The following is a 27,783-nucleotide window of genomic DNA, read 5'->3' on the forward strand; positions in this document are numbered from 1 at the left end:
ACACCTGGTGATGCTCAGGGGTTACTCCTGACTCATGCGCTCAGGAATTACTCCTGGCGGTGCTTGATGGACCATATGGGATGCTGGGAATCGAACCCGGGTCATCCATGTTGGCTGCATGCAAGGCAAACGCCCTACCCGCTGTGCTATCGCTCCAGCCCCTGAAATAAGTTTTTAGCTGTTTGTTGATAAAATTTTCAGTGACAGTTTGAGCATATTGGTTTTCAGAAAAGTCTTCTAATCCATATCACATAACTAATGGTGAAAGTTGCTTTATATATTAGAAAGAATAGTAGGTGAATTTGGTATTTTTGCTATATTTTTCTGATTTTATATATTGATATTATAGAAAGGTTTGAAAGATCTTGAAAGTGAAAATGCTTAAATGCTTATAGTCCTATACCATATAAAAGTTTTAAGTATTTTTCTTTGTATCTGTATGTACACTTGATACTGTTTTAAAATTAAAATCATCTTGGAACCAAATAAATAGTTGAAAGGACTAGGCAAAGCATACAAGCTAGTTTTGAAGCTTAATTCTGGCACTTCACGCCCCTTCTCTCACAGTAACATTGGATGTGGTCCCACTAGCCCGGGCACTGTTGGGGAGAAACCCCTCCCCACCGAAGAACTTAAAAGCCTTAAAAAGCATGTTAAACTTTAACTTGTAATCACATTCTACTATTTTTGTTTGTTTGTTTATTTTGGGGCCACACCTGGCAGTGTTCATTGCTTACTCCTGACTTTCTGCTTTGGGATTACTCCTGTTGGTGCTGGGTATTGAACCTGGCAATGCTCAGAACTTACTCCTAGTTTTGCACTCAGGCTCAGGGGACCACATAAGGTGCTAGGAATCCAGCCTGGGTTGACAGTATGCAAGGCAAGTGCGCTACCCACTGTATACTCTGTCTGGCCCTAAATCAGTGTTAATGAGCATTTGTAACTTTTTGCAAAATGTAAACTTCAACCAGTCTGTTTTCATTCTTAACTTGTTTTAAGGAAGCAGTAAGTTCATCACACAAATCAGCTGTGGTTCCAGTCTTATACCAGACTTTAAGCCCCTCGTGGGACTGCTCTTTAAATAGTCTATGCTAGAGAGGAGCTTTCAGTCTGAAGAGAGAAGGAAATGATGCATGGTTTGCTCATCATGTTCTTTATAATTAAACCACAGTTCAAAGGAAGAAAAAGATAAACATTTTGTGTAGCCAGTTTTGAAGAGGAGACAAAAAGGGGGAAATACTAAGCCTCCCTCCCGTTTTCAGGTTTCCTCTTTGATGTTAGGTGGGTGGCAGCTTAATCTTGCTGTAACTATGAACTATTGCATTACATTGGGCTCTCTGGCCCCCAGGACTCCCACCATGGTATGGGGTTTAATCATAAGCCAAGGTTGCATTTGTTTTTTTATCTTTAAAGATTGACTTTAGGGGGCTGGAGAGATAGCACAGTGGGTAGGGCATTTGCCTTGCATGCGGCTGACCTGGGTTCAATTCTCAGCATCCCATATGGTCCCCTGAGCACTGCCAGGAGTAACCCCTGTGCATCGCCAGGTGTGATCCAAAAAGAAAAAAAAAGATTGACTTTAACAGAGCCAGAATCATAGTACAGCAGGTAGAGCAGGGGCTTGCCTTGTGCACAGGCAACCCATGTCAATCCCTGGCATCCCATATGGGCCTCCAAACCCTGCCTGGAGCTATGCCAGAGCATAGAGCCAAGAGCATGTCCTGAGCACCGTCTAGTGTGATTCAAAAATAAGACCAAACAAAAATTGATTTGGGGACAGGAGGGTAGTACAGGGGTAAGGCACTTACTTGTCTCACATGTGGCTGATCTCTTTTTGATTCCTGGCACTGTGTAGTTATCAGAAATGACTCCTAGGCACCGAGATCTGGAGTAAGACCTGAGCTCTCTGGGTATGGCCCAATAGCCCCGCCCCACTGATTTTTTTTTTTTCTGACCTGGTAAATCTTCCTCTGCCAGCTTCAGCAGCCATCAGCATTTCCCATTTACTCCCCTCAGCCTCTTTTTTTTTTTTTTTGAGTCATACCCGGAGATGCTCAGGGGTTACTTCTGGCTCTGCACTCAGAAATTTTTCCTGGCAGTGCTTGGGGGACTATATGGTATGCTGGGGATCGAACCCATGGTCAGCCGCATGCAAGGCAAATACCCTACCCGCTGTACTATCGCTTCGGGCCCCCTCCTCTCAGCCCCTTTTCTCCCCACTTTTAACTGAAGTATGTTAAAACAAATCCCAGATTATTCTCTTGTCATTTCAACCCTATATATGTCAGTAGATATCCCCCTTCTTCAAAAAAAACCCAGACGTTTTCTTAACCTAATTTCATGATCACAACCAATAAATTAAATAATACTTCCTGATATTATTTAATATTTCAGTTTATCTTTCTTAAATGATTGTAGTTGGTTGATTTTCCCAATCAGGATCCAACAAGATTCACTAGGTTGTTGTGACTTTTAAATTCTCTTTAATCTTTAATAAACACATTTACTGTAACAATAGCTCAGAGGGCTGGAGTGAATGATTTGCATGCTGGAGTCTGAGATTTCCCCCCCAAGCTGGGAGTGACTTCTTTAATAAGCAGCTGACTGTGGTCCCAAAACTCACCCACAAAAAGAATAATGAAATTAAAATTAAAAAGTATTTTTTATGCCTCTGTAGAATAATTGTTGAAGAAACCAGTCCACCATGCCTAAAATGTCACAGCCTGGGTTTGGCTGCTGACTTAGATGAGGAAAATATACCTGTACCCTCTGCACTTTCTACAGTCTGGAAGGTAAACCTAAAACTTGATGAGATTCATGTTTTACTTTTTGCAAGTCCTTCACGGTTGGTAGTGTATTAAAGCACATTTTATCCTATCAGTACCCCAGACTATTTGTTCACATTATTGATCATCTTATTGAGATGCAGGAGTGAGTTTAGATGCTGGTTCTTCCATTTTATCGTCCCTCTGGGTTGGACCAGCAGGGAGTCAGTTCATTTTGTTAGAGTGGAAGTCTTTTTGATGCAAGAATGTGTGAAAGGAGGTGTGATAACAGTCTAGGAGTTTTCACAAGATAAAAAACTGTCACAAACTCAAAAATGATACAGGATTTCTTTAAATCCTGGTTAATTTGTAGTCTGAGATCTACCATCAGTTGAGTACGCTTAGGGAAAGTCCATATACATTTTTTTTTTCTGTGCATATTTTGAATCTCCTTCCGAATCAACAAACAAGAGACTTGAATACCAAAGTTTGTATAGAGAAATTTTAGAACAGATGAAATTTTAGAACATTTATTGGCTGCTGTTCCATGCAAATCTTGTCCGTGTAAACTTTTTTGAGTATTTAATTTTTAAAGAATTTAAATATACAGGATTACAAAATCCAGGTGGTATAAAAAATTAAGAAATGGATTAAAAATTTTTCCCCTTTGGCATATTTTTAGTCAATTTTCCCCTCCCTGCTTTATTGGAATATAACTCACATACAATTTTGTGTAAAGTTTAAGTTTACAGTTCATTTCTTTGGTACTTATGAATTATGATATTACCACCATTATCTAACAGTTCCGTTACCTCACACAATTACTATATATTTTCTAAGGTGAGAACAATTAATACTTACTCTTCTTACAAATTTCAAGTAGGTACTATAGTATTGTAACTAAATCTAGTTATGTGAAATCATCAAAACTGTAGAAGAACAGGGTGATATTATTGATGTAGCGATAATATCCATGAAGTAAGCATATTACTGCTAGCCATAGCAAACATATGTCTCCTGCCATATCTAAAAGTGAAATTCAACTTTGATGATAGTCTGCATTTGAATAAATTAGGGCTCAGCAGTTCAGACTCTAGTGCCGAACAGTGACTCATAGTTTCTGTTAATGGAAAAGGAAAACATTTCCAAGAGGACCTAGATCTACCACATGAAGTACTGATGGGAGTATTGTAGACTTAAACTCTCTCATGTTTTGCCTTTGTCACTGAATGAGAAGCAGTTGGAAAAAAGTATAATTTCAGGGTTCAATAAAAATGACATCTTGGGATTTTCCTTTGTTATGTCACTTAAGTAAAATTTAGAATACAGCAGTAACCATGTGTAGGTTGGTTTACATATACTTGCTGCTTGTTTAGCTGAGTTTTCTCAAAAAGCGGTTTTCTTTTCTATCCAACTAAAGCAGCGTTTCATAGTATTGAGAAAAGAGGCATTCAAGTGTTTGACCAGATTTCTTGGTGGCTTAAGAGGGTTTAGTTATACAGGTGCTGGAGGGATAATACAAGACCAAGCCTTGCATGCAGTTTACCCCAGTTAAATCCACGTGCCACTTATGGTCCTCTGAGCACCATCAGGAGTGACCACTAAGCACAGAGCCAGGAGTAGTCCTGAAGTACTACCAGGAATTGCCCCTGAGTACCGAGCCAGAGTGATCCCAGGGTACCACCAAAGGTGTCCCTGCAAAAAACGGGGGGGGGGGGTTAGTTATATGTGTATTATGTGCACAATTATTTATAGACTTGTTCCCCTGGGTTACTGTGTCAGAGTGCTCAAGTGAGTGCCTAAAAAAGGTGAGGCAAGTAGTGGAAATGGATGACAAAGACCGGGTGGGGAGAAAGGGCCCTGTGCCTTGTAGAGGACAGCCACCAGACCGCTAGACTTGTAAGAATACCTCGTGGATGGTTTTCATGTCTTCACACTTTCAAGAGAATCCGTCAATTGTATTTCTTTGTAATTGTCTTTATTTGCAGGCAGTTCACATTTTAAATCACATTGTTGTACTGTGTGATTCTACATACTGATTCTCTCTAGTATGGTTTTCATTTGATTCTCAACAATTTTGTTTGTGCTTCCAGAGAGACCAAGAAATAGATCCTCAAACTTAATCAGACTTAAACTTTGCCCTACACCTTCATGCAATATGGGCTTCCCTTTCTTCTAGAGTAGCTTCAATGTTTGAGTTATTTCTGGACTCAAAAATCTTTGTCCTTTTTTTTTTTTTAAGTTTTGGTTCTTTCCTCTATTTTACGTTTTCTAACCCCAGTGTATTACTTGTGAATTTTCTGCAGATTTTCTGTTCCTAATCTTTACATTTCCCTTTTGATTCAGGTTCTCTCAGAATTCTAGATGCCTGAGCTTTATCGAGATACTACTTTCACTGTCTCCCTTTTTTGAAAGAATCTTTGGGTCCCTGCTGTCCAGTATATAAATTCCACATCTTCTGTGTACATCTCTATGTCTCATAATTTTATATCAGTTTTCTAATCTACATTTACCCTCTGGTATTCTCTAACTCATTGCTTCTCCTCCTCCACCCAGACTAACCTCCTGGCTGAAATCTTGTGGGAGTTACTGGATAATAGCCAGGTCCTTCTACTAATTCTGTCATTTGAGCTGAGATGGAATAGATTCTGGAGTTCTCATCCCCCAACTGACTGTGTGTGTTTGTGTGTGTGTGTGTGTGTGTGTGTGTGTGTGTGTGTATGAGAGAGAGAGACAGAGACAGAGAGACAGAGACAGACAGAGACAGAGAGATATATAGAAAAAGAGAGAGACAGACAGACAGACAGACAGACAGACAGGCAGACAAGGTCTCCTTTGGCTGCTAGTCTCATGGAAGGAAGGAAGTAAACTAAATGAAAGAGCCCAGGTGGATCCTCTGCTAGCTAGGATTGAGACTGGAGGAGGAAGAAGGCTTCCTTGAACTTTAGGTTGCTAGTATCTCAAGTTCAAGTTTCTCCATGGAACTTTAAAATAGAAATCCTATTTTAGTAAAAACCTTTTACTCCCAGTTTCTTCACCAGAGGATTTCAGTCTTCCTGCCCCAGTGGGCACCAGAAATTCTAACTTTGCTTGCTGAAGCCATTCTCACCACAGGCATTTTGTGTCCTAAACAATAGCCAATGTCCACCTAAATTTGTGTTATTAACATGGTCACAGGAATGTATTGAAGCCACTTGTTGATCAGTTGATGAACTTCCCCATTTAGAAATGGCTTTAGGAGGGGGCTAGAGCGATAGTACAGCAGGGAGGGTGTTTGCCTTGCATGTGGCCAACTCGGGTTCGATTCCCAGTATCCCATATGGTCCCTTGAGCACTGCCAGATGTAATTCCTGAGTACAAAGCCAGGAGTAATCCCTGTGCATCACTGGGTGTGACCCAAAAAGCAAAAAAGAAAAAATGTCTTCAGGAGATTCCTTGTTTTACTAAGGGTTTGATAATTCACTGAAATACTGAAATAGAATCACTCTTGCCTTCCTGGCATAGCTTAAGCTCCTGAATCACTTTATAGCACCTAGCATCATAGTGATTTTAGACATGACTGTCTCCCATTCAGTGCTGAGTTCTGTGAAATAGCCATTGTTACTTTCTTATGTCTCCAATAGCAGCATCTCTGCTATGTGACAAGCTTTCAGTGCTATGCATTCTTGATTGCTCTCTAATGATATGTTGTGAATCTCTCAGGAACCATCAAATCTGTGACTGCCATTAACTGAGAAATGAATTTTGAATGGTTGTTAGTCCTCAGTTGAAGAGCATGCTCTTAAATTCCTCTTAGCATAAGCCTCAGATTCTACCTTTTGCATATACTGTCTCATTAGACCAGCAATATAAATCTCTGAAGTGATATTTTTTCCCACTACAAATGATTCATTTGACATTGACTTTTCTGGGGTGACTTGCTAATAGGTAAATCAAAATGGGGCCTGAGATATAATACAGCAGGCAAGGTGCTTGCACTTGGTAAACCTGAGTTTGATCCCCAGCATCACATATGGTTTTCAAAACCCCTCCAGGAGAGTGATCCCTAGGGATAGACCCAGGAGTAAACCTGAATCACTTGATCACTTGACCTTGATCTCTTGATCCTGTTACTCATCAATTTGCTCGAGTGGGTGCCAGTAATGTCTCCATTCGTCCCTGTCACGTGCTAGTGAAGCCCAATAGCGTTTCTGCTTGATCTAGGAACACGAAGAGCCTCAAACTGATCGTTCAGGGTCTTGACAAAGAAGTCTGACCATCTCATAGGTGGGCAGCCATGCGATCTTTTGACATCCTGTCCATGGTGGCTCTAATCCAGCTTTCGTCTCCAAATTTCATTACGTGTCCAGCCTATCTGATTTTCGGCACCTTGGCAAACGAGACAGTGTCCCTGATTCTTGACCATCGACGGAGGTCAGAACTCCATCTCTCATTTGAGTGAAGCGTGATACTCCAAGCATAGCTCTTTCGATTCTTCTTTGGGAGACCCGAATAGCGTTCTCATCCTGTTTGCGTAGGGCACAGGTCTCTGAGGCATATGTTAATGTAGGAAGACGAGTGGAATCGAAGAGATGTGTCTGAAGCCGGAGGTTCTTTGTCCTCTTAGCTATTTCTTCAACGCTCTTGAAGGTGTTCCAAGCCGCTCTCTTCCTCCTACGCAACTCAGGTGCCGGGTCATTCATCATGTTGACTTTTGGACCTAGGTACACATAACTATTGCATTCAGAGATGTTCGTTCCATTGAGAGTGAATGAAACAAGACTGTTTCTCATAAACATTGTCTTCGTGAGATTCAGCTGTAGTCCGATCTTTCCACACTCACGGTTGAAGTCGGCCAGCATTTGTGCTGCTTGGCTAATGTTTGGTGTTATTAGAATGATCTCATCAGCAAAGCGGAGGTAGTGTAGTTGCCGACCATCTATCTTCACTCCCATTCCTTCCCATTCCAGTCATCACATGATGTTCCCGAGGGTGGCACTGAAGAGTTTCAGTGAAATGGTATCACCCTGCCAAACCCCTTTCTTGACATGGATAACTTCTTTGTAGAATGGTGATCAAAATACTTCTTATATTGAATTGACAAACTTCACTAACACATATTTAATTATATTCCCTTTTTTGTTCATCTATCTATATACCCATCCAGCACTTGCAGAGACAGTTCATAACTCTCACAGATTTGCCATTTGTCTTTCTGGTTGTGGTAACTCAAAACAACCACAACCAGAAATACAAATGGCAAATCTGTGAGAGTTATGGACTGTCTCTGCAAGTGCTGGATGGGTATATAGATAGATGAACAAAAAGCTAATATGATTAAATATGTGTTAGTGAAGTTTGTCAATTCAGTATAAGAAGTATTTTGTAAAGGGTGTTTGGAGGATCCTCCCAGGAGAGGAGATGCGTGTTGAAAGTAGACTGTGGACTGAACATGATTGCCAGTCAATGCCTCTTTTGCAGACCGCAACACCCAAAAGGAGAGAGAGAGAACAAGGAGGAATACCCTGCCACAGAGGCAGGGTGGGATGGGGGGATGGGTGTGGGAGGGATACTGGGATCCATGGTGGTGGAAAATGGGCACTGGTGGAGGGATGGGCATTGGATCATTGTATAATCAAAACCCAAGCACAAAAATTTGTAAATCTACAACTGTACCTCATGGTGTTTCACTAACAAAAATTGAAAAAAAAAAGTATTTTGATCAACATTTAGGAAATCTGAAACAAAATCATCTGAAGTAACAGATGTTGCTTAATCATTTAGTCATAATTTTTAACTATTTTCACTTTAAACTGAAGTAAAAAGCATAATTTAAGAGATGATTTAGACTTAATCCTCAATAAGAATTAATTTCACTCCTCACAATCATTTGTGGAATGTGGAAAAAAAACCATAGTATTAAAATGATACCCAAAAACATAGAAACGAGGGCCAGGAGTCCATGGTTGGAAGCTAGCCACAAGTTTAAGGGGAATGCAGTTAGGACAGACACTAAACACTCTGAACAAGAACTGAGTACTGAAAGGAGATAGTGTGATATACATGATACCTGTTCAGTAACGGTATTGCAAACCACTGTGCTTAAAATGAAAGAGGGGACCCAGAAACTGAGGACATTGGTGATGGGAAATGTATACAGCTGAAGGGATGGATGTTGAATGATGTTGAAACATTGTATGACTGAAGTCCAATCATGAACAACTTTATAACTCTGTATCTCACAGTGATTCAATAAAAAAATAAATGTATTAATATCACTTATTTATTTCATCTTTTTTTTCCCTCAGGTGATGGCTGTGGGCACATAGTGACCTATCAGGACAGTGGCACAATGACATCTAAGAATTATCCAGGGACTTACCCCAATCACACTGTTTGTGAAAAGACTATCAGAGTACCAAAGGGGAAGCGGTTGATCCTGAAGTTGGGAGATTTGGATATTGAATCTCAGACCTGTGCTTCTGACTATCTTCTCTTCACCAGCTCTTCCAATCAGTATGGTAAGAAAAAAGATTTAGGCTTTTGTGAACAAGGAAAACTATTTGAGATTTGAGGAGTAGGGCAAATGGTATATTAAGTAGCAACAGAAATTGGAAGATTAGAAGAGAAACTCGCTGATATTAAACTTTCAGGGCAGTTCACATAAATCACTAGTTTCTTAACAACAGAAGCATCCAAGGAGATGTTAGTGTTAGCCCTGTGTGAGTCTCTGAAGCTTTTTCTGGGTTTATGTCTTACTGGGAAGACAATTGGAGATGTATGGCACTTGGCTAAAACATCTACAGTTCATTCATTCATGTGACAAATATTTATTGAACAGTGATTCAAGTACTTGGAAAGACTGGGTGACTTACTGCCCTGAAATAAAGCAAAGTTACTCCTATTATGGAGTGTGCATTGGTGTGAGAAAGTGAAGGGGGAGGCAGAAAATAAACAATGTGAGAAACTAATGTGAGAGGTAGTGAAAAAGAAAAATAAGGGATAAGAAACAGAAGACATCCTAAGGTAACTTACATGAGTATGTTGGTGCCATTTCCAATGGGATGGTCTGGAAGGCTGCTCCAATAAGGGGATGTTTTTACAGAGACCCAAATGAAGTGAGGAATTGAATGGGCCCATGTATATGACTGCTATTGAGAGTTTTCTGGATAAGGGAATATATGCAAGAAATCATTTTATGAAATTTCCAAAATCATCTTTAGAAATTAAGTTTGTTCTTTTGGGATATGCTGCTAGCTTGTCAAATTCTTGATTCCTAACCCTTGGATCACAGTGATCCTATATCCCAAGCCCAAGGAAGGAACTTGGCTTTTCTTCTTAAGAGTAGTAATTTCTGAAGTTCTCAGTGCATATTGACTCCAAATGTGATACATGCTTCGGATAAAATCCCGTCTGGCAGGGCTGGAGTGATAGTATAGTGTGTAGGGCGTTGCCTTGCCCAGGGCCCACCCAAGTTCAATCTCCGGCATCCCATATGGTCCCCCAAGCACGACCATGAGTAATTTCTGAGCACGGAACCAGGAGTAGCCTTGAGTATCACTGGGTGTGAACCAAAAAGAAAAAAAAAATCCTGTCTGGCTTCAGTAGCACAAGCAGTTTATTACACACACACAGATCCTGGCAGTCTTTACCTTTGCACCAGAAGAGAAAGGCTTTCCTCACTTCAGGTGCTTCCTCCCAACAGGGATGCCCAGAGGAAGCTCTGAGATTCTTCTAATGCTCTTAGAGAAAAAACCAAACCAAACAAGAAACCTGAGTGTTTTCCCAGGGAATATTATGCCTACTTAATGACAGCTGAATTACACTGACAGGATAAGGGTGGTTGATTTCATATAATTGTCTGCAACGTTTAAATTTATTTGGGAAAAATAAGAACCCCAGGGACACTTTAGGCTCCCTGGGAACACTTACTGTTGGTTAACTGCTGGTAATTGTGTATTAATTTAGGGAGGTCCTCTGCAGGGAATCCCTCATTAGTCAGGTAATTTTGTTCCAATTTACTGGGGGCAATTCACTGAGAGGCCAGACTGCAGTGCAGAGTCTGAGATAAAGTGTAGGGCTGGAGCCGGCTTAGCCATACCCATCTGTGGAGGAAATATCTATTTTCCCAGAACCTGAACCATTCATTCTAACTGCAGTGCACAGGTTGAGTCCTCTGTTGCTTCCAGGCTCTCTCAAATGGGAAGACAAGGTGGAAATAATGAACTGGTCATGGCTTTTCCAGCCTAGGAGTTTACTCTTTATTATCTTTGATACATTTTCATGAATGTTCAGAAAGTAAGAAAAGCATTGACTTAACTATATACTAGGAGTTGGGTTACATGGTGATGGTAGTTGACCTTGGAAATTCTGGAGTCTTTACTTTCTAAAATTGAGATTTTTCATTAGGAAATAGTAATGAACTACAATTCACTTATAGCAATAAATCCTATTAAATTACTTTTTCTCTTTAAATATTAACATAGAAAGTTTGTTAGTCCTTTAAAAACAAAACGCATGCTCTTTATAGAAATAAACATATTGAGTCCTACTGTATATTAAATATACTTGGCTCTTATATAGATTTTTATGTAGATTTTTCATCCTGCATAATGAAGATCATTAACTCTATTTACAAATGATGAAGCAAATACAACGTAACTTAAGTAACATGTTGAAGATAAAAAGCTAAGTTTTGTACCAAGAGGAGATTTATGTCTTCCTGACTCTAAAAGATGTCTGTCTCCAGATGTCTTTTCTCTTCCAGCCTTTCACCCACATCATACCACAGTGAATCATCACCGTGCCCAGGTGGGCCTACTCAACATTACATCATGCAGCAATTTTATCAGAAAATGGGTATGGTTTATATTTCTGGTTGGAGATGTTCTTTAGCTAGAATGTTTAATGATTCTCAAAATTTCTTTCTTTTGTGGTCATGCTAAGCCACATCCTGCAAGCAAAGATAAACAAAATGATACTTTTAGAAAAACTTTGTAAGGGGCTCAGAAGATAGTACAGCAGGCACGGTACTTGCTGAGCTGGGTTCAATCCCTGGTATCCTATATGGCCCCCTGATCTTCACCAGGAGTGATCTCTGAGCTCAGAGCCAGTCGTAATTCTGTGGCCCAATAACCAAACCAAAAAAAGAAAAATTATGCAAAAAGGAAATTGGAATCTTTCAGTTTTCTTTTTTTTTTTTTTTTTTTTTTTTTTTTGCTTTTTGGGTCACACCAAGCAATGCTCAGGGGTTACTCCTGGTTCATGCACTCAGGAATTGCTCCTGGCGGTGCTCAGGTGACCATATGGGGTGCTGGGAATCGAACCTGTGTCGGCCATGTTGGCTGCATGCAAGGCAAACGCCCTACCTGCTGTGCTATTGCTCCAGCCCCTGAATCTTTCAGTTTTCTAAGTAAATTTCTTTAGAAGTCACTTATTCAGATATTGTAACATTTAAGCCAGTGACTTTTGTTTAGTTCTCAGTAAATAAATTCTTGTTTCAAAAGGTGATTCTACAAGTTCAATGACAAGGAAATTGCTAATTAAAATATGCTATAACTATGTGGAATAGTAAATGGCTATTTGCTTAAAAGACTATTCACTTGGAAAGTTGCTTATGAAATGTGGTTATAGAAAGCATAAATACACAGTAGTAATATTTTAACAGTAGGAAACAAACAGAACTATGATAAAATGCTGAAGTGGATCTTTTATTTATTTATTTGGCAGGAGGGCCAAGCCTGGCAGTGCTCAGGGCTTACTCCTGCTCTGCTCAGGTATCATTCCTCGAAGGTCCATTATACGAGAATGAACCCTGGTATTGAACTGGGGTAACCTGTGTGAAAGGCAAGCACCTTTCCTGCTATACTCTCTGATTTTAAAATAGGTCTTTAGAAGGTTCAACTATTATTGTGTCTTCTTTCTACTTTTCATTTTTAAAAATAGACAGGTTTCATAACAGCAACAAAATCCCTAGAGTTCCTTTGACCAAGAACACTAAACTAGACTTATATTTTAAGTCAGTTTGCACTTCCCAGAGAGGGTCGATGTTTGCATAGAAAGAATCAAATGTGTTAATGCCCAAAAGTAGAGAGAGACTATGGAGAATATTGTCTGCCATGGAGGCAGGGGGCGTGTGGGAAAGGGGGGTTATACCGGGGATATTGGTGGTGGGGAATGTGCACTGGTGGAGGGATGGGTGTTTGATCATTGTGTAATTATAACCCAAATATGAAAGCTTGTAACTGTCTCACAGTGATTCAATAAAATTAAAAAACAAAAAAATGTATGAAATAAATTTTAAAAAAATAAATAAAAGAAAAAGAATCAAATGTGTTCTGTGGCCAAGCTCTGGAAACAGGTGTGACTGTTGGGCTGAGCTGTTGAGCTGTTGCATGTTCTTGAAAAGTAGTCTGGGGAGCCAGCAAGGCAGTGGGGGGAGGGGTTGTGTGCGGGTGGGAGGAGGAGAGAAAGGTTCAGGGGAAGTCCAGCGTCAGCAATATACCTGAGGAAGTGAGTGCCTCCTGAAATGCAGCAGCAGGAAAGCTATGTTCTAGAACACCTGAAATACCTGTTTCCATCTTTGGTTATGCTAATGATTACATGCATCATGTATCATTGAAAGTGCTGTCTTGTTTCAGTTTATCCTGATGTTTTTGTTTCTTTTTTTTTTTTTCATTAGCCACCTAATGACTAAAGCCCATTGCCAAGAGGCTTTAAGATTACATTAACACAGTTTTAAACACAGAGTTAATGTTTGGAGAAAGAATAATGGTCTCTGGCATTAGCGTTTGCCAGTTCTGCCAAAAGTGGACATACTTGGAATGTGATTGCATCTGTTGCTGTGAATATGCTGAGGTTGCATAGTTTCAGTCATTATGCAGTTCACTTTTAATGAGTCTCCCAGGCCAACTTTGTTTTAGTATTTAGTACATATATTTTGCCTGCTTATAATCCACATTCGTGTTCACAAAATGCACTACCAATAAGCACTACTCATTCTTGGCTTTCATAGTAACCAGGAGAATGTTTTTTAGGCTCATTGATATTAAAAACCCTGATACAAAGTGAGATTTTTCTTCTGTTCTTTGTATACTATTATAATAGTTAATATTTCAGGCTCAAGCATCAACTGGATATACTTGTGTATCAAGTATCTTGAATTAAGACACTGACTCATTTCAGAATGCCCTGTAAACTAAAATGAGATTTATAAATAATAAAATACTTTTGAGAGATATCTTTATGCCAGTTTTATTTTTAAATATAAAAAATTGGGTGATCTATGCAGACTTTTGGATCATGTATGCTGATATCCTGGCCCAAAACACAGATCACAGATCACAGATCATCCTGTTATTCGTCGATTGCCTCGAGCAGGCCCCAGTAACGTCTCCTTCATCCTAGCCCTGAGATTATATTCAAGGCTCTTTAGGAGAATGAGACCCATCATTGTTACTGATATTTCGCATATTGGGTATGCCACAGGGAGTTTGCCAGACTCTGCCGTGTGGGCAGGCTACATTTGGTAACCTGCCAGTTTGTCAAAGTAGGAATGAGATGTCATAATAAGATGTCGCGCGGCCACAAATGCGGCCGCGTGGTTCCGGGAGCTGGTTTTTATAGTCTCTGAGTCTTGGCCGCTGATGGGATTACGCGGCGCCAGGGGGCCAGTTGGTGGGTGTGACCCCCGCCTACTGGAATTTGGAGGATCTGGGTGGAGGATGCTCAACTCCAATCCGAGTAGGCTTGGAGATCTTGGCCCCGGAACCCACATGGCTTTGTCCCTCTGCCGGTACCTTCAGGTGTGCGGAGAGTGGTCTCAGCATGGTGGTGGCTGGTCCTGGAGGTCTTCGGCTGCCGGGGCCCTGGTCAGGGCAGGGAGGAAAGCTCAACCCGCTTCCCTCCAAGGGGCCCTGGCGAGGAATAGCCAGGCCCAAAACAGAAAAAAACAAAAACAAAAACTACTCCAAACTAGAGAAACATCATAGCTTACTTAGTAGGAGATTATTTTTATTGTAAGTTAAGGAATGCTGAGTATTTAAGAGATCAAAGAAACTGAGGTACCCATTCCAAAAAACAGTGATGTCCCTCTTCTAGTCTAGGATCTTGTCCAGAATCATGAAGCTGTTGTCATGACTCCTCCCTTTCCTTTAATGAGGATATTTCTCAGCCTTTCTTGTACAGTTTTGAGGTATATTAAGCAGTTATTTTGGAAGATGATTTAGGTTGGTTTAATGTATTTTTATACTTAAATTCAGGTTATGCATCCTTGGCAAGCATAGCACCATCGCTTTTTAAAAGCTATCTTTGAAAAGGTTTGTTTGCAGAAATTTCCAACATTAGAAAATAGATGACTGTGAAGTCATCTATGTCCCCCTCAAATCCCCCACATCCACTCTGGAATAAGAACTAACTCAGTGTTAAGTTTTCTTTGCTTCAGGCTGAGGTGATAGAACAACGAGTAGCGTGCTTGCATGCAAGCAACCTGGGTTTGATCCCTGACATCCTATATGGTCTCTCAAGCACTGCCAGGCATAATTCTTGAGTGCAGAGCCTGAAGTTACCCCTGAGCATTGCCCGGTGTGCCTCTCCCCCGGCAAAAAATGTTTTCTTGCTTCCTTCCCTTTTCAGTGTTTTTGTCAGGTAAACAAACTCTTTTTATGTTCAGAAGTAAACTCATTAAGGTTATTTTAAGTATGTTCTCCAGGTGCTTCTTTATTGTTCAAGATGTCAATGTACAAAGTGCACTGTATGGTGGGAGGACTTGTTTTAATTATGTGTCCTCCTTTATGTTAGTTTTTGTTTTTTAATTTTTTCATTGACTTATCATTCATTGGTATGAATTTTGGAATTCATATCAATATGAAATTTTAGGGTTTTAGCTGCTTACCTCTATATGTGTGTAAATGTTCACATTCCTGCCACCAAAGTTTAGTACCATCCCACCACTAGCATCACACCTTCCATTCTCTCTTCCTTTACCTTCTGGTAGCCAGAAGAAATGTTTTGGTTTTGTTTGCTTGTTTTTTTGTTTTTGAACCATATCTCGCAATGCTTAGGGGACATATGAAGTGCCAGGGATTGAACTATATCAGCCACTACAAGGCAAACATCATACTTACTGTACTATCTCTCCAGCCTTCTCAACCAGAGTTTTCACTGAGTTAGTTTTGTTTTTCTTACTAGCTCATTTGCTTTATTAATTTATACTCTACATATAAGTTAATTATTAATTCAATAATGTCTCACTGATTGATTTAACTAGCGATAGCACGGTGGGTAGGGTGTTTGCCTTGCACACAGCTGACCTGGCCGACCCAGGTTCGATTCCTCTGCCCCTCTTGGAGAGTCCAGCAAGCTTCCAAGAGTATCTCACACTCATGGCAAAGCCTGGCAAGCTACCTGTGATGTATTTGATAGTATTAAACAGTAACAAGTGTGTTTGGCATATCGATGGAGACATTACTGGGCCTGCTCAGCAAATCGATGACAACAGGAGGACAGTAACAGTGACAGTAGCATAATTAACTCAAGATTCATCAATTTATTCTAAGAGGCATTCATCTTTTTAAATAGCAGAATAGTATTCTACTGTGTATGTATGCCTTAGCTTCTTTATCCAGTCATTATTGATGAAAATTTACGATGCTTTTATATTGGGAATAGAGCTACAGTGAGAATTAAAAGTGCAAAAGTTCTTTTGAACTGTGTGACCACTCAAACAGTGGTCAGGGTGCACAGGAACCACTTCTGGTAATGCTCAGCTATCACGTGCCCAATGCATAGGACCCAGCAATGCCAGTGTTCCTAGGGCCTTTAGGGCTACACCTGGCAATTCAGGGTGGGGAGGGTGGCAGTGCAGAGCTGGTATCTGACTTGGTTGTATATAGGCATGTAAGGTGTGTGCCTCTGACCTCAAGTAACCTTCCCAACCTTTGAATAGATAAATGCCTAAGTGTTATTTAGTATTGTCACTGTCACTGTCACTGTCCTCCCGTTGTTCATCGATTTGTTCGAGCGGGCCTAGTAATGTCTCCATTAGAGACTTTGTTGTTACTGTGTTTGGCATATCGAATACATCACGGGTAACTTGCCAGGCTCTGCCGTGCGGGCCAGATACTCTTGGTAGCTTGCGGGGCTCTCCGAGAGGGGCAGAGGAATCGAACTCAGGTCGACCATGTTGGCTGCGTGCAAGGCAAACGCCCTACCGCTATGCTATCGCTCCAGCCCATTTAGTATTGAATTATGTGAAATTCTTACTTCATTTAGGACTCTATATTCCACTTACTTTTCATAGAAGTTGCCTCAGTTTATACTTTCATCAATAGTGTACCTATGTTCCTTTTCTTCTACATTCTCCCAACACTTGTTGGTTCTAGTTATTTTGACATAACCATTCTCACTGGTCTGAGCGCTACTTCAGGTGGATTTTGACTTGCATGCTCCCCAATAATAAGTAATGTTCATCTGTCTTTGGGTCATCTTTATGTGTTCTTTGGAGAAGAATCTATTCAGATATTTCACACATTAAAAGCATTTCTTTGTTCATTGGCTTTGAAAGAAGAAATACAAGAGAAAGGGCTTATAGACCTACACAGGGCTTTACACCCCAAAAAAGAAAGAATACACATTCTTCTCCAGTGCGCATGGAATGTTTTCCAAAATAGACCATGTGCTAGGACACAAAACATACCTCAATAGAATCAGGAAGATAGAAATAGTGTCAACAGTCTTTTCAGACCATTTCATTTCATTTCATCATCCTGTTAATCGTCGATTGCCTCGAGTAGGCCCCAGTAACGTCTCTTTCATCCTAGCCCTGAGATTATATTCACGGCTCTTTAGGAGAATGAGACCCATCATTGTTACTGGTATTTGGCATATTTGGTAGGCCACGGGGAGTTTGCCAGACTCTGCCCTGTGGGCAGGCTACATGACCCAGCAATACCACTCCTGGGAATATATCCCAGAGAGGCAAAAAAGTATAGTCGAAGTGACATCTACACTTGTTTGTTCATTGTAGTGCTGTTCACAATAGCTAGACTCTGGAAAAAACCTGAGTGCCTGAGAACAGAGGACTGGTTAAAGAAACTCTGGTACATTTACACAATGGAGTACTATGTAGCTGTGAGAAAAGATGAAGTCATGAAATTTACATACAAGTGATACTACATGGAAAGTATCATGCTAAGCGAAATGAGTCAGAAAGAAGGGACAGACATAGAAAGATTGCATTCATCTGGGGAATATAAAGTAACAAAATAGGAGACTAACACCCAAGAATAGCCGAGATAAGTACCAGGAGGTTTGCTCCATGGCTTGGAGGCCAGCCACATATGCTCGGGGTAAAGGAAGCTCAGATAGAGCAGGGAGCACCAAATAAAGGGTGTTGGAAAGATCCACCCAGGATGGGAGATGCATGCTGAAAGTAGACTATAGACAGAACATGATTGCCACTCAATTCCTCTTTTGCAAACCAGGCACCCAAAAGGAGAGAGAGAACAAAAGGGAATGCCCTGCCACAGAGGCAGGGTGGGATGGGGGTTGGGGGGGTGGGAGGGATACTGGGATTAGCGGTGGTGGAGAATGGGCACTGGTGGAGGGATGGGTACTTTATCATTGTACAACTGAAACCCAAGCACAGAAATTTGTAAGTCTGCAACTGTACCTCATGGTGTTTCACTAATAAAAATTAAAAAAAAAAAAATTTGTTTGTTGCTAAGTAGTATATTTGTATATTTTGGGTGTTAACCCCTTGTTAGATGTGTGCTGTTCAGATATCTCCTCCCAATAGATAGAGCCCAAATATACAATGACACCTTGTTTTTTAAATTTTGGAAAAGTAGTTCATCTTATATTTGGGTTCACATAAATTAGAAAATTGACTAAGGTACCCAGTGTTATTTTAGGGTTGAACAAATCCATTTCTAAGCCAGAAGTTTGCCATTTCAAACAAGGAGTCTACTTAATATATCCTAAAATGCAAAATGTTATACTTCACTACAGATAATTGCTTTAGTACTTATCATTTTCATCACTTTTATAATCATGATATAAAATAATAAGAATGTAATTATATAAAATATCTGATGTTTTAGAAAGTAGATGCTCATTTGGACATTGTGCATCTAATATAGCTGCATTCACAATATGAAACCTTGTACTGTCTTGTCATCTGAGGGGGAGGTCTATGAATTTACAATGAAGACCATTATTTTCAGCTGAACATTCTTTAGTGACCTGTCATCTTCACTTTCCCCCTGATTGATTTTCACTTCGACTTTTATTGACCAGAAAGTAGCAGAAGATTTTAATTTGCTCTGAAGTTTATTTCTGAAACCAGTGCTCTTGGCAACCCTAGAGGAACTTTCATGTATTTTTCCTGATGTTTCAAGAAGACTGACTGGGTCACACATTTGCCCTGAAATGTGGTCTTTCCCTAAACTATTTTGGAGAGTTTAGGGTCATTCTTAGACCCTTTGAAGATCAGCCAAAAGACTCCTGGTGAGAATCAAGTACTGGCTCTTCAGGTTTTCAAGGGACTTGTTGTAATGGCATCTCCTCAACCTCCTCTGGAGCCACCATGGATCAACAAAACCAGGCTGACCATCAGCAGTGATCAACTGATAGCAGTTTTGTTTTTGCCTGGATTTTTCACTGGTGCTTAAGAATGGAAAGAGCACTTGGTGGGGTGAGTTAGTGTGGGTTTCATCATTGTGCTGCATCTCTCTCTGAGCACTGCTGGGAGCAACCTCTGAGCACACAGGTGTGATCCAAAAACAAGCACAAGGAATGCAGATTCTATAATGAGCCTCCCTCACTTCTAATTCCTGACCTGCTTTATATTTTTGGTTGCTTGACCATGAACCAATTAGTCAATCTTTCTGTATTTCTAATTTCTTATCTTAAAAAAGGGCCTAATAGGAGCCAGAGCAGTAGTACAGCAGGTAGGGGGCGTGCCTTGCATGTGGCCAACCCAGGTTCAATTCCTGTTTCCCTTTGATCCTTGAGTGCAGAGCCAGGAGTAAGCCCTGATCATCACCCTGAGTATAGCTCAGAAACCTAAGAAAAAAAAAAAGAGTCTAAAATATTAGAGTGTGCCACTTATGAGTGATTGAGGCATGCAGATACTCACACCTACACACACAGCTTAAGATAACAATGCCTGGTATGTAAGAAAATCTCAGTTGCAGGTGTACAGAATAATTCCTACAGTTTATTTCTCATTAAAATACACTCAGATAACAAGTGCTGGTTATGCTCTAAGTTTCTGTAAAAGAAATAAGAAATAGGCTCAAAAGAAGTGTTCTGTAAATGTTAACTAGGATCATCCTCCCTTTTCCTCCTTTCTCATTCTGCCTCAGTACCCCATCACCATATTTGTTTGAAAAAGTTTTTATGTAAGGGCAGAGAACACATTGGTTCCTTCTCAATACTCTGAGCTCTCTCCTTCCACCAAGTGGAGGCTGAACTGCATCAACACACCCTCTCTACGTCCTGGTACATTCTTGGGACCTAAGTTTGCTCAGATCATTCATTTGGCTTTGTTAGAAGCAGCTTTAGGTGCAGATTTTCTCTACAGAACCTCTTGAGATGAGCAGAAAACATTTTCTAAGCCTAGGGTATATTCAGTTTTCTTTTGTATTCATTTTTACTGCCTTCACTGCTAATCTACATCTTTGCTTCTGTTTCTTATGGAAAGGTCTCCTGATATTGCCATCTTTTGCCCATCTCCATTCTGACTAAATGAGGTTATCTTATAAAATATAACTTTCTTTTTTCAACAATTATTTTGTGGGAAAAATTATTTTGCAGAAACTTAGTAAGGCATTTAAGGTTAGCTTTCCGTACCACATTTCTAGTTTTTTTATTTTCATGTCTTTTCCTAAACTCACCATACACTTTAATTTCCCAGCACATTTGTTGATGCTGTTTCTTCCATGTGTGAATCTTTCTCCTTTCACTTGCTTTTTCTACCTTTCATTTTATACACACCACATGTTCCCCTATGCATACTCTCACACTCTCACATAACTCACAAACACGCACACATATATATACACACCTCACAACACTCATGTTCACACTCTCATTTATACATACTCCCACACATACAGACGCTCTCTATCTCTTACACACTCACACACACGCACATATGCGCACATGTGCACATAGCGTAAAAGCCAGCCAAGTCCAGTGTTGCGTAAAGTAGAACCTTCCCTGATGTCCAGCAACTTTTGTTACTTCCTTTTTGGTCTCATAGTTTTTTCCTAAATCTGTAGTTGAGAATGAACCTCAGGTTGAGTATTTTAGCTTCTTTACCAGGTATGGGGTCCTTGCATTTTATTCATCTTGCTAGTGTCTCCCATTGCTTAGCACACAGCCTAGCAATTACAGATTTATTATTGAATCAATTATCCTGATCTGTCCTCCCATTGTTCATCGATTTGCTCAAGCAGACCCAGTAATGTCTCCATTTTGAGACTTGTTACTGTGTTTGTCATATTGAATATGTCATGGGTAGCTTGCCAGGCTTTGCCGTGCGGGCGGGATACTCTCAGTAGCTTGCCGTGCTCTCCAAGAGGGGCAGAGGAGTCTAACCCAGATTGGCCGGGTTGGCTGCGCGCAAGGCAAACGCCCTACCTCTGTGCTATCACTCCAGCCCATTGAATTGAATCAATATTTAAAGAATTTGACCGCATCATGTAATTTTGGGAAAGCATTGTTTAAGAAACTGGATTTTTACATAAGTGGTGTACTGTTGTTCATGCAGTAAAAAGGTTCACAGTAAGATTTTTTCTCTAGGGGCTGGAGCGATAGCACAGTGGGTAGGGCGTTTGCCTTGCACACAGCCGAGCTGGGTTCAATTCCCAGCATCCCATATGGTCCCCTGAGCACCGCCAGGGTAATTCCTGAGTGTAGAGCCAGGAGTAACCCCTGTGCATCGCCAGGTGTGACCCAAAAAGAAAAAAAAAGATTTTTTTCTCTAGATATAATCTCATGTCTTTAAAGAATACAAAGATTTGATTTACAAAAGTTTTATGTAGGGGGAAAAAAACATGAACTAGTACAGAAGGTGCCAGGCCTTGAATAGTCATCTCTATGCTATTCTCACTCGTTTGACCTTTACGATAACTCTGTAAGAGAATGTCTTATTAACATCTGCACTTAGAGAAACTGACACTCAGTCATTTAACTAAATCTGGTATTCAAGTGTGGGCATTTGACTCCAGAGGGCACCACATTCATCCTAATTCTATATGACAAAAGCCAAACTGATGCTGTGGTTTGTGTATGAAACATAAATTGTGTCCTTATTTGTCATTTTGGGGAAGAAATGGAAACATCTCCAAACCTTCCCATGGGAGTATCTGAAAATAAAATGATGTTTGGAGAAATCACATGCAGCTGTGTGCACACTAGTGTAAGGTTAAGGTTTTATAAAAGGCTTCATACTCAAGATTAAGGCGGTATCATGGTCACTGGTAGAAACCAATTTATGACAGGCGCCTTTTGTAATCAGTTCAGTTGTGTTCTGCTAAATGACTTGCACTGTTGGAAAGCCAGGAAGCAGGAGAATTGTTCTCTTACATTTCCTGTATTTCCACCTCCACCCCCAATATTTTTATAACCATTGTCAGTGGCTTAGAAGTACAGGGTTGTGAAGCCAACTGTTATTATTTATATTATGCTAGGAACAAGAGAAATGAGAAAAGTAGGAAATAATACAAAATGTGTTGGCTCACATTATACCACAATTTCTGTGATAATATGTTAAAATGATACATACCTGACATACAATAAGATCTAATCATTAAACATTGTTTATTGACTTATTTAAAATTCCAGATAGAAAAAAAAAGATTGGTAGACTTAATTGTTTTATTTCTCACAGACATACTGTGGAGAATGCAAAATTCTTAATGGCTTTTAAAGATAAAACAAAAGTTTTAAGGGACCAAACAGCATATGCTTTGCATGAGGGAGACCCAGTTTGATTCTTAGCACCATATATTCTGAGCAACATCAGAACACACACACACACACACACACACACACACACATACACACACACACACACACACACACACTCCACACCACACAGAGCACAGTATCACACCAGGAGTGGACCTGGAGCACTGTGGGATGTGGCCCCCTATTTAGAATGATCAAGATGTCTTTGAAGAAATTTCCAACTCATGAAATTGTTTTGAAAAGCAAATAGCCTAGAAGTCTTTTTCTTTTCTGTGATTGGGACTGCTTGGTTGCAAAAAACTTGAGAATGACTACATTTTGTTGATTTCTTTGGTCTTTTGTGCCAACTAAAATTCATAAAGAATCAAAAACTCACAAAGGTATCAGCCAGAGGGTTTCACTTTGGATATTTTATTTACCAAACTATAAGCATCAAAGAGAAAAAGCTTCAAAGAGTAAAAGACTCCTTTTCCTGCTTACCCCCAAATACTAGGGCCGTGCACTGTGATTTGGTTTCAATAATTATCATGTTTTGTGAGAAGCGAAGTAATAACCTAGGTGGTTTGTGAGCTACAATGTTAAGACACTTCCTTAACCCAAGTCCCATAGCCCCAAGCCCTGCACCTTTGTTTAGAAATTGGCCTGGTTCATTTATCATCTGTCACTGATTTTTGTCTGGAAACCAGAGACCACAACTCTCCAGGGATACCACTTACATTCTTACGTGACTATGGTTTTAATGTCACAGTCCAGGAATATTCCTTTTTTATGTTAATTTCCCCTCTTTTCAAAGAAAATGGCCTTGAAAATTCTGCCCTTGTATACAGTGTTCCTAGTCCAATTAGCAAATAAGGACAAAGCTTGCCATTTGATTGCACTGAAAAAATAAACGGGAAAAAGACACAGCTTTGGCATGGCCTGTTTGGAAACTATTTTCTCAACATGCCTCTCACCACAGATCTGAGCCATGCTAGTAACACTCTGCAGTGGTTAAGAGGGTGCTGAGGTGCTTGGAGAGATAGTCTGAGGGTTAAGGTCCCTGCTTTGCTTGTAGATGACCTTGGTTTGACTCACAGCACCATAATGCTCCTGAGCACCACCAGAAGCATCCCTAGATTCCCCCCAACAATCAAAACCCAGACACTATCAGGTGTGACCTGAGTGACCTCCAGAGGGTGTCGTGGCCCACGAGATGTAGATGATCTCTGGCAATGCGGGGTCTCAGCAGCACTGCATCCTTGATGCCTTGTGTTGAACCACCATCCCATTTGGAAATACCACTCAGCACGCTCTTCTCAGTCATAAAAAAGTAAACATTCAGAGGTTTAAAAAAGACCTTAAGGAGGTTTCTGTTATGTTCGATTTATGAGTAAGGTTTTTATTTGGCTCTGTATTTTTCACTACTATGAACATGGTTCTAGATGATGAAAGATTGTTTGTAAATAGCAGGAATACCATGTTTTAAACACGACTCTTTGATAGATGGAGCAATTAACTTAGCTTCATCAGTTTCCAGATTAAAAAAAAAAAGTGTATATCCTTGGACCAGAGCAATAGAACAGTGGATTGGGCCTTGCATGTGGCTGACTTGGGTTCGAACCTCAGCATCCCATATGGTCCCCCAACATCTCCAGGAGTAATTCCTGAATGCAGAGCCAGGAGTACACTTTGAGCATTGCCAGTTGTAGCCCAAAACCAAAACATGTATGCCAATCTGAAATGACTTGGAGCATTTGTTAACCAAATTAGTACAGCCTATAATATGTAGAGTCTGAGTTAGACACACCATTCAGGGAAAATGTAGATTGTTGGCTTCTCAGAGGATCTAGGGGACTTCTGGGCTTGAATCTTGGCAGACAGTTCACCATTCCTCCTAAGATGGTTTTCATCTCTCCATGCATGGAAAGATAAAGTTCTGTCCGCTGCTCATTCAACTGTAGTTTCAGATAGATGTGTTGAGAAGAACCACCTACCATCATGCTCTTGCCTGGAGAAGGCAGCTCCTAGCCTTTTGTTCCTTTGTTGTTGTTGTTTTGGGGTCACACCCAGCAATGCTCAGGGATTACTCTGGCTGTGCTGGGATCACTGGTAACTCTTTCTATAATCCAGGCTACACATTTCATTCAACTAAAGGTAGAGGTATTTTGTTTTTCCTGACTTTGCTGCTTGCTTGATGAGCCCATCAAGCCATGCCCAGTCTGATGGGAATTTGTGATTGCCAAGTAAGCAGGAACTTACCTCACAGACAAGATTAGAGGGTAGGGGAGGAAGAAAGTTAGAAGTCAGTGCAACTGCTGTGAAACACATAGTACTGTAGCTGTGATGTCAACTTCCATAGAGAACTAGGAATCCTGCATTTAGGTCAGCTTTATTTTTTAAGAACCACTCAGGCAGGGTTAAGGTTCTGACTCACTATGAATTGAAGCAGGGTTGAGGTTCTGTTTCAGTAGAAGTGGGTTTACCAGTATCCTCCATCACAGAGCATATGGTCAAAATTAGAAACCACCAACCTCACATTTCCAGTGATCCTCTGGTGAATGTATAAATATGGAGATAGACCATTTGCAAGTCAGATGAAGAGTGCTAACAGTAAAATACATCATTTGGGCAGGCCTGGGGGAGAGAAAGACTTTTATAAGAGAAACAGACTACTAGAATTTGATTCTCAGCATCCCATATGGTCTACCAGCATTGCCAGAAGTAATTCCTGACTGCAGACCTAGGAATCACCCCTAAGCATTTCTAGATGTGCCTCCCTGCACCCCCCATATCTCCGAAAAAAAAATACCCTCATGGGTATTTGGCTGAAAAACTGAGAACATATTTTAGGATTGACTTAGTGGATCTTTCAGTGGTTTCTCATTCATTATTTTCCCCTTGTACTGCCAGTCACTATTTCTATTTTCATCTCTTGCTTTTAAGACAGGAATGCAGTTATTCACTTCCAGTCTGTGAAAAAGGAATCTTTATCTCTCAGACCTTCAGACAAGCAATAATTTGGATGGTTTGCCCCAGGCAAATAGTGAAGCAAGTATTACTCAACTTCCATTCCCCTACTTTGAACTGTAACTTATCCTTGTTATTATTCTGTCTGTGACAAAATGCACCCATCCAAGTAACATTTAATAATGATATTGATAAAGAGAGGGAATATCCTAGTTTCTGACAGGTTTGATTTGATTTTTGCAGCACATCTAAAAGAATGTGAGAACGATTGGTGTCTGTGAAGTAGGGTGATTAAAGGAATGTGTGTTTACATTTTCTCTCTCTGAACTTCTTCCAAAATACTTGTATCCCTTTCATCACTTTAGTAGGGTGTAGCCAGTCTTACTATATTTCTCTGTGTTTGGTCTAGGAAATCATACCTGTTGCCCAATATAGCACAGTGACACTCTTATCTGTTTGTGTCAAAATATTTAACTAGTAACCTATCCTTTCAACTGTTTCCCTTCATCTGAAAAAAAAAAAATCAGATAGATCCTGACAGAGAATCACTTTAAACTTGCTTTTGTCACTGTTTTCATTGGGATGGTATAGCAATTTATGGAAGGCTCAGAATTATCATCACTGTTTGGAGGAGAGTATGTATACACATATATGTTACTGTGTCCTTTTGAAAAGAAAAAATAAAGGGCTGGAACGATAACACAGCAGGTAGGGCATTTGCCTTGCATGTGGCCAACCTGGGTTGATTCCCAGCATCCCATATGGTCCTCTGAGCACCACCAGGAGTACTTCCTGAGTACAGAGCCAGGAGTACCCCTGAGTATTGCTGGGTGTGACCCAAAAAGAAAAAAAAAAGAAAAAGAAAAGAAAAAAATGTGGGCAGAAAAATATTGTCATTTGTTAATAGAAACATGTTACTAGTTATTTCATTTTATTTTGGATTTGCAAATTAAGTATCTGTATTCATTTAGGCAAAGATTAAGTGAATTTCACTGTGTAAAACAGACTGTTGAAAAAGCCAAGAGTGTGACCGGACTGACTTTAATTTTGCAGAAATGCTATCATTCTATTTTTTTTCCATAAATGAACTTTTATAGAGTTACCAAGGAAAAATAGATGAGAGGATTCAGTTGAATGTATAAATGAAACAGGAGACATTACAACTGAAACCACAGAAAAAGCAAAAGACAATAAGAAATTGCAATCATATTTCACTGAACATCTTAAACAACAACAAGCCAATATGCCAATGATTTTCAACCTTTTTAACAACCACAGACTAGTGAGAATAGGAGAAAAGATGTGTATAGGCAGATACCCTCTTTTTTTTTAAGATTTTTTATTGAATCACTGTGAACTAGACCCTTACAAAGCAGTTCATGATTAGGTTTCAGCCATACACCTATCTCGCCACCAGTGTACATTTCCCAGAACCAGTGTCCCCAGGTTCCCTCCCATCACCCCCCTCCCTCCCCCATAGAGGCAGGCACTTTGTCAGACATTTCTCTTAAACTGCCTTCACTCTTTATAAGCAGTGCTGTCTCACTCCCCTCCCCTCCAGGATTCAGGCATATCATGTACTAAGCCAGAGCTTTTTACACTTCTTAAATTTGAGACTCTTTTTTTGTCTGAGACATGTTTACAAGAGCCATAAAGATACTTATTTAGGTATACAAAGCAAACATCTGCTGATAGTAAATTAGAAAAAAAAATCTTCAAAAAATTACTTGGAATACATATTATTTTACCATATTATTAAAAACAAGAGCGAATTTTCATACTAAAGAGATAGGTGTTGCTTGTTTATTTTTACATAAAGGATTAAACATTAGTTAAATAGCTGATATTGCAGGACATAAAGCATCTTTGACATTTTTCAGATTTGATTAGCACTTTTATATTTGCCAATGTTGAGAATACCACTTTGCATAAATACATAGTACAAAAGTGGCAGAAGTATGTTAGGGCCATTTCAGAAAATGTTAAAAATTATTTTCTAATCTCAAGCCAAAATTTATTTATCAATTTCTTAGGAAACTCAGGTTTTAAACCTGTGTTAATTGATAGATAGTTAAATTCTTGAACTTGAACTTTTAATAATAGACTATTGATTTTT

At 39.9% G+C, this 27,783-nt stretch overlaps 1 protein-coding gene across 1 annotated transcript in view; it reads left to right on the forward strand.

Moving 5' to 3' along the window:
* Positions 1–27,783, forward strand: part of DCBLD1 (discoidin, CUB and LCCL domain containing 1) — a 79,260-nt gene that overhangs the window by 12,677 nt on the left and 38,800 nt on the right. The window contains exon 2 of the mRNA XM_056125218.1: positions 9,053–9,265. Coding sequence (XP_055981193.1) covers positions 9,053–9,265 — 213 coding nt within the window. The remainder of the gene's footprint in view (positions 1–9,052; positions 9,266–27,783) is intronic.

This window comes from Sorex fumeus, unplaced genomic scaffold (assembly GCF_029834395.1).
Source record: "Sorex fumeus unplaced genomic scaffold, SorFum_2.1 ptg000054l, whole genome shotgun sequence".
In the NCBI taxonomy this organism is placed as follows: domain Eukaryota; kingdom Metazoa; phylum Chordata; class Mammalia; order Eulipotyphla; family Soricidae; genus Sorex; species Sorex fumeus.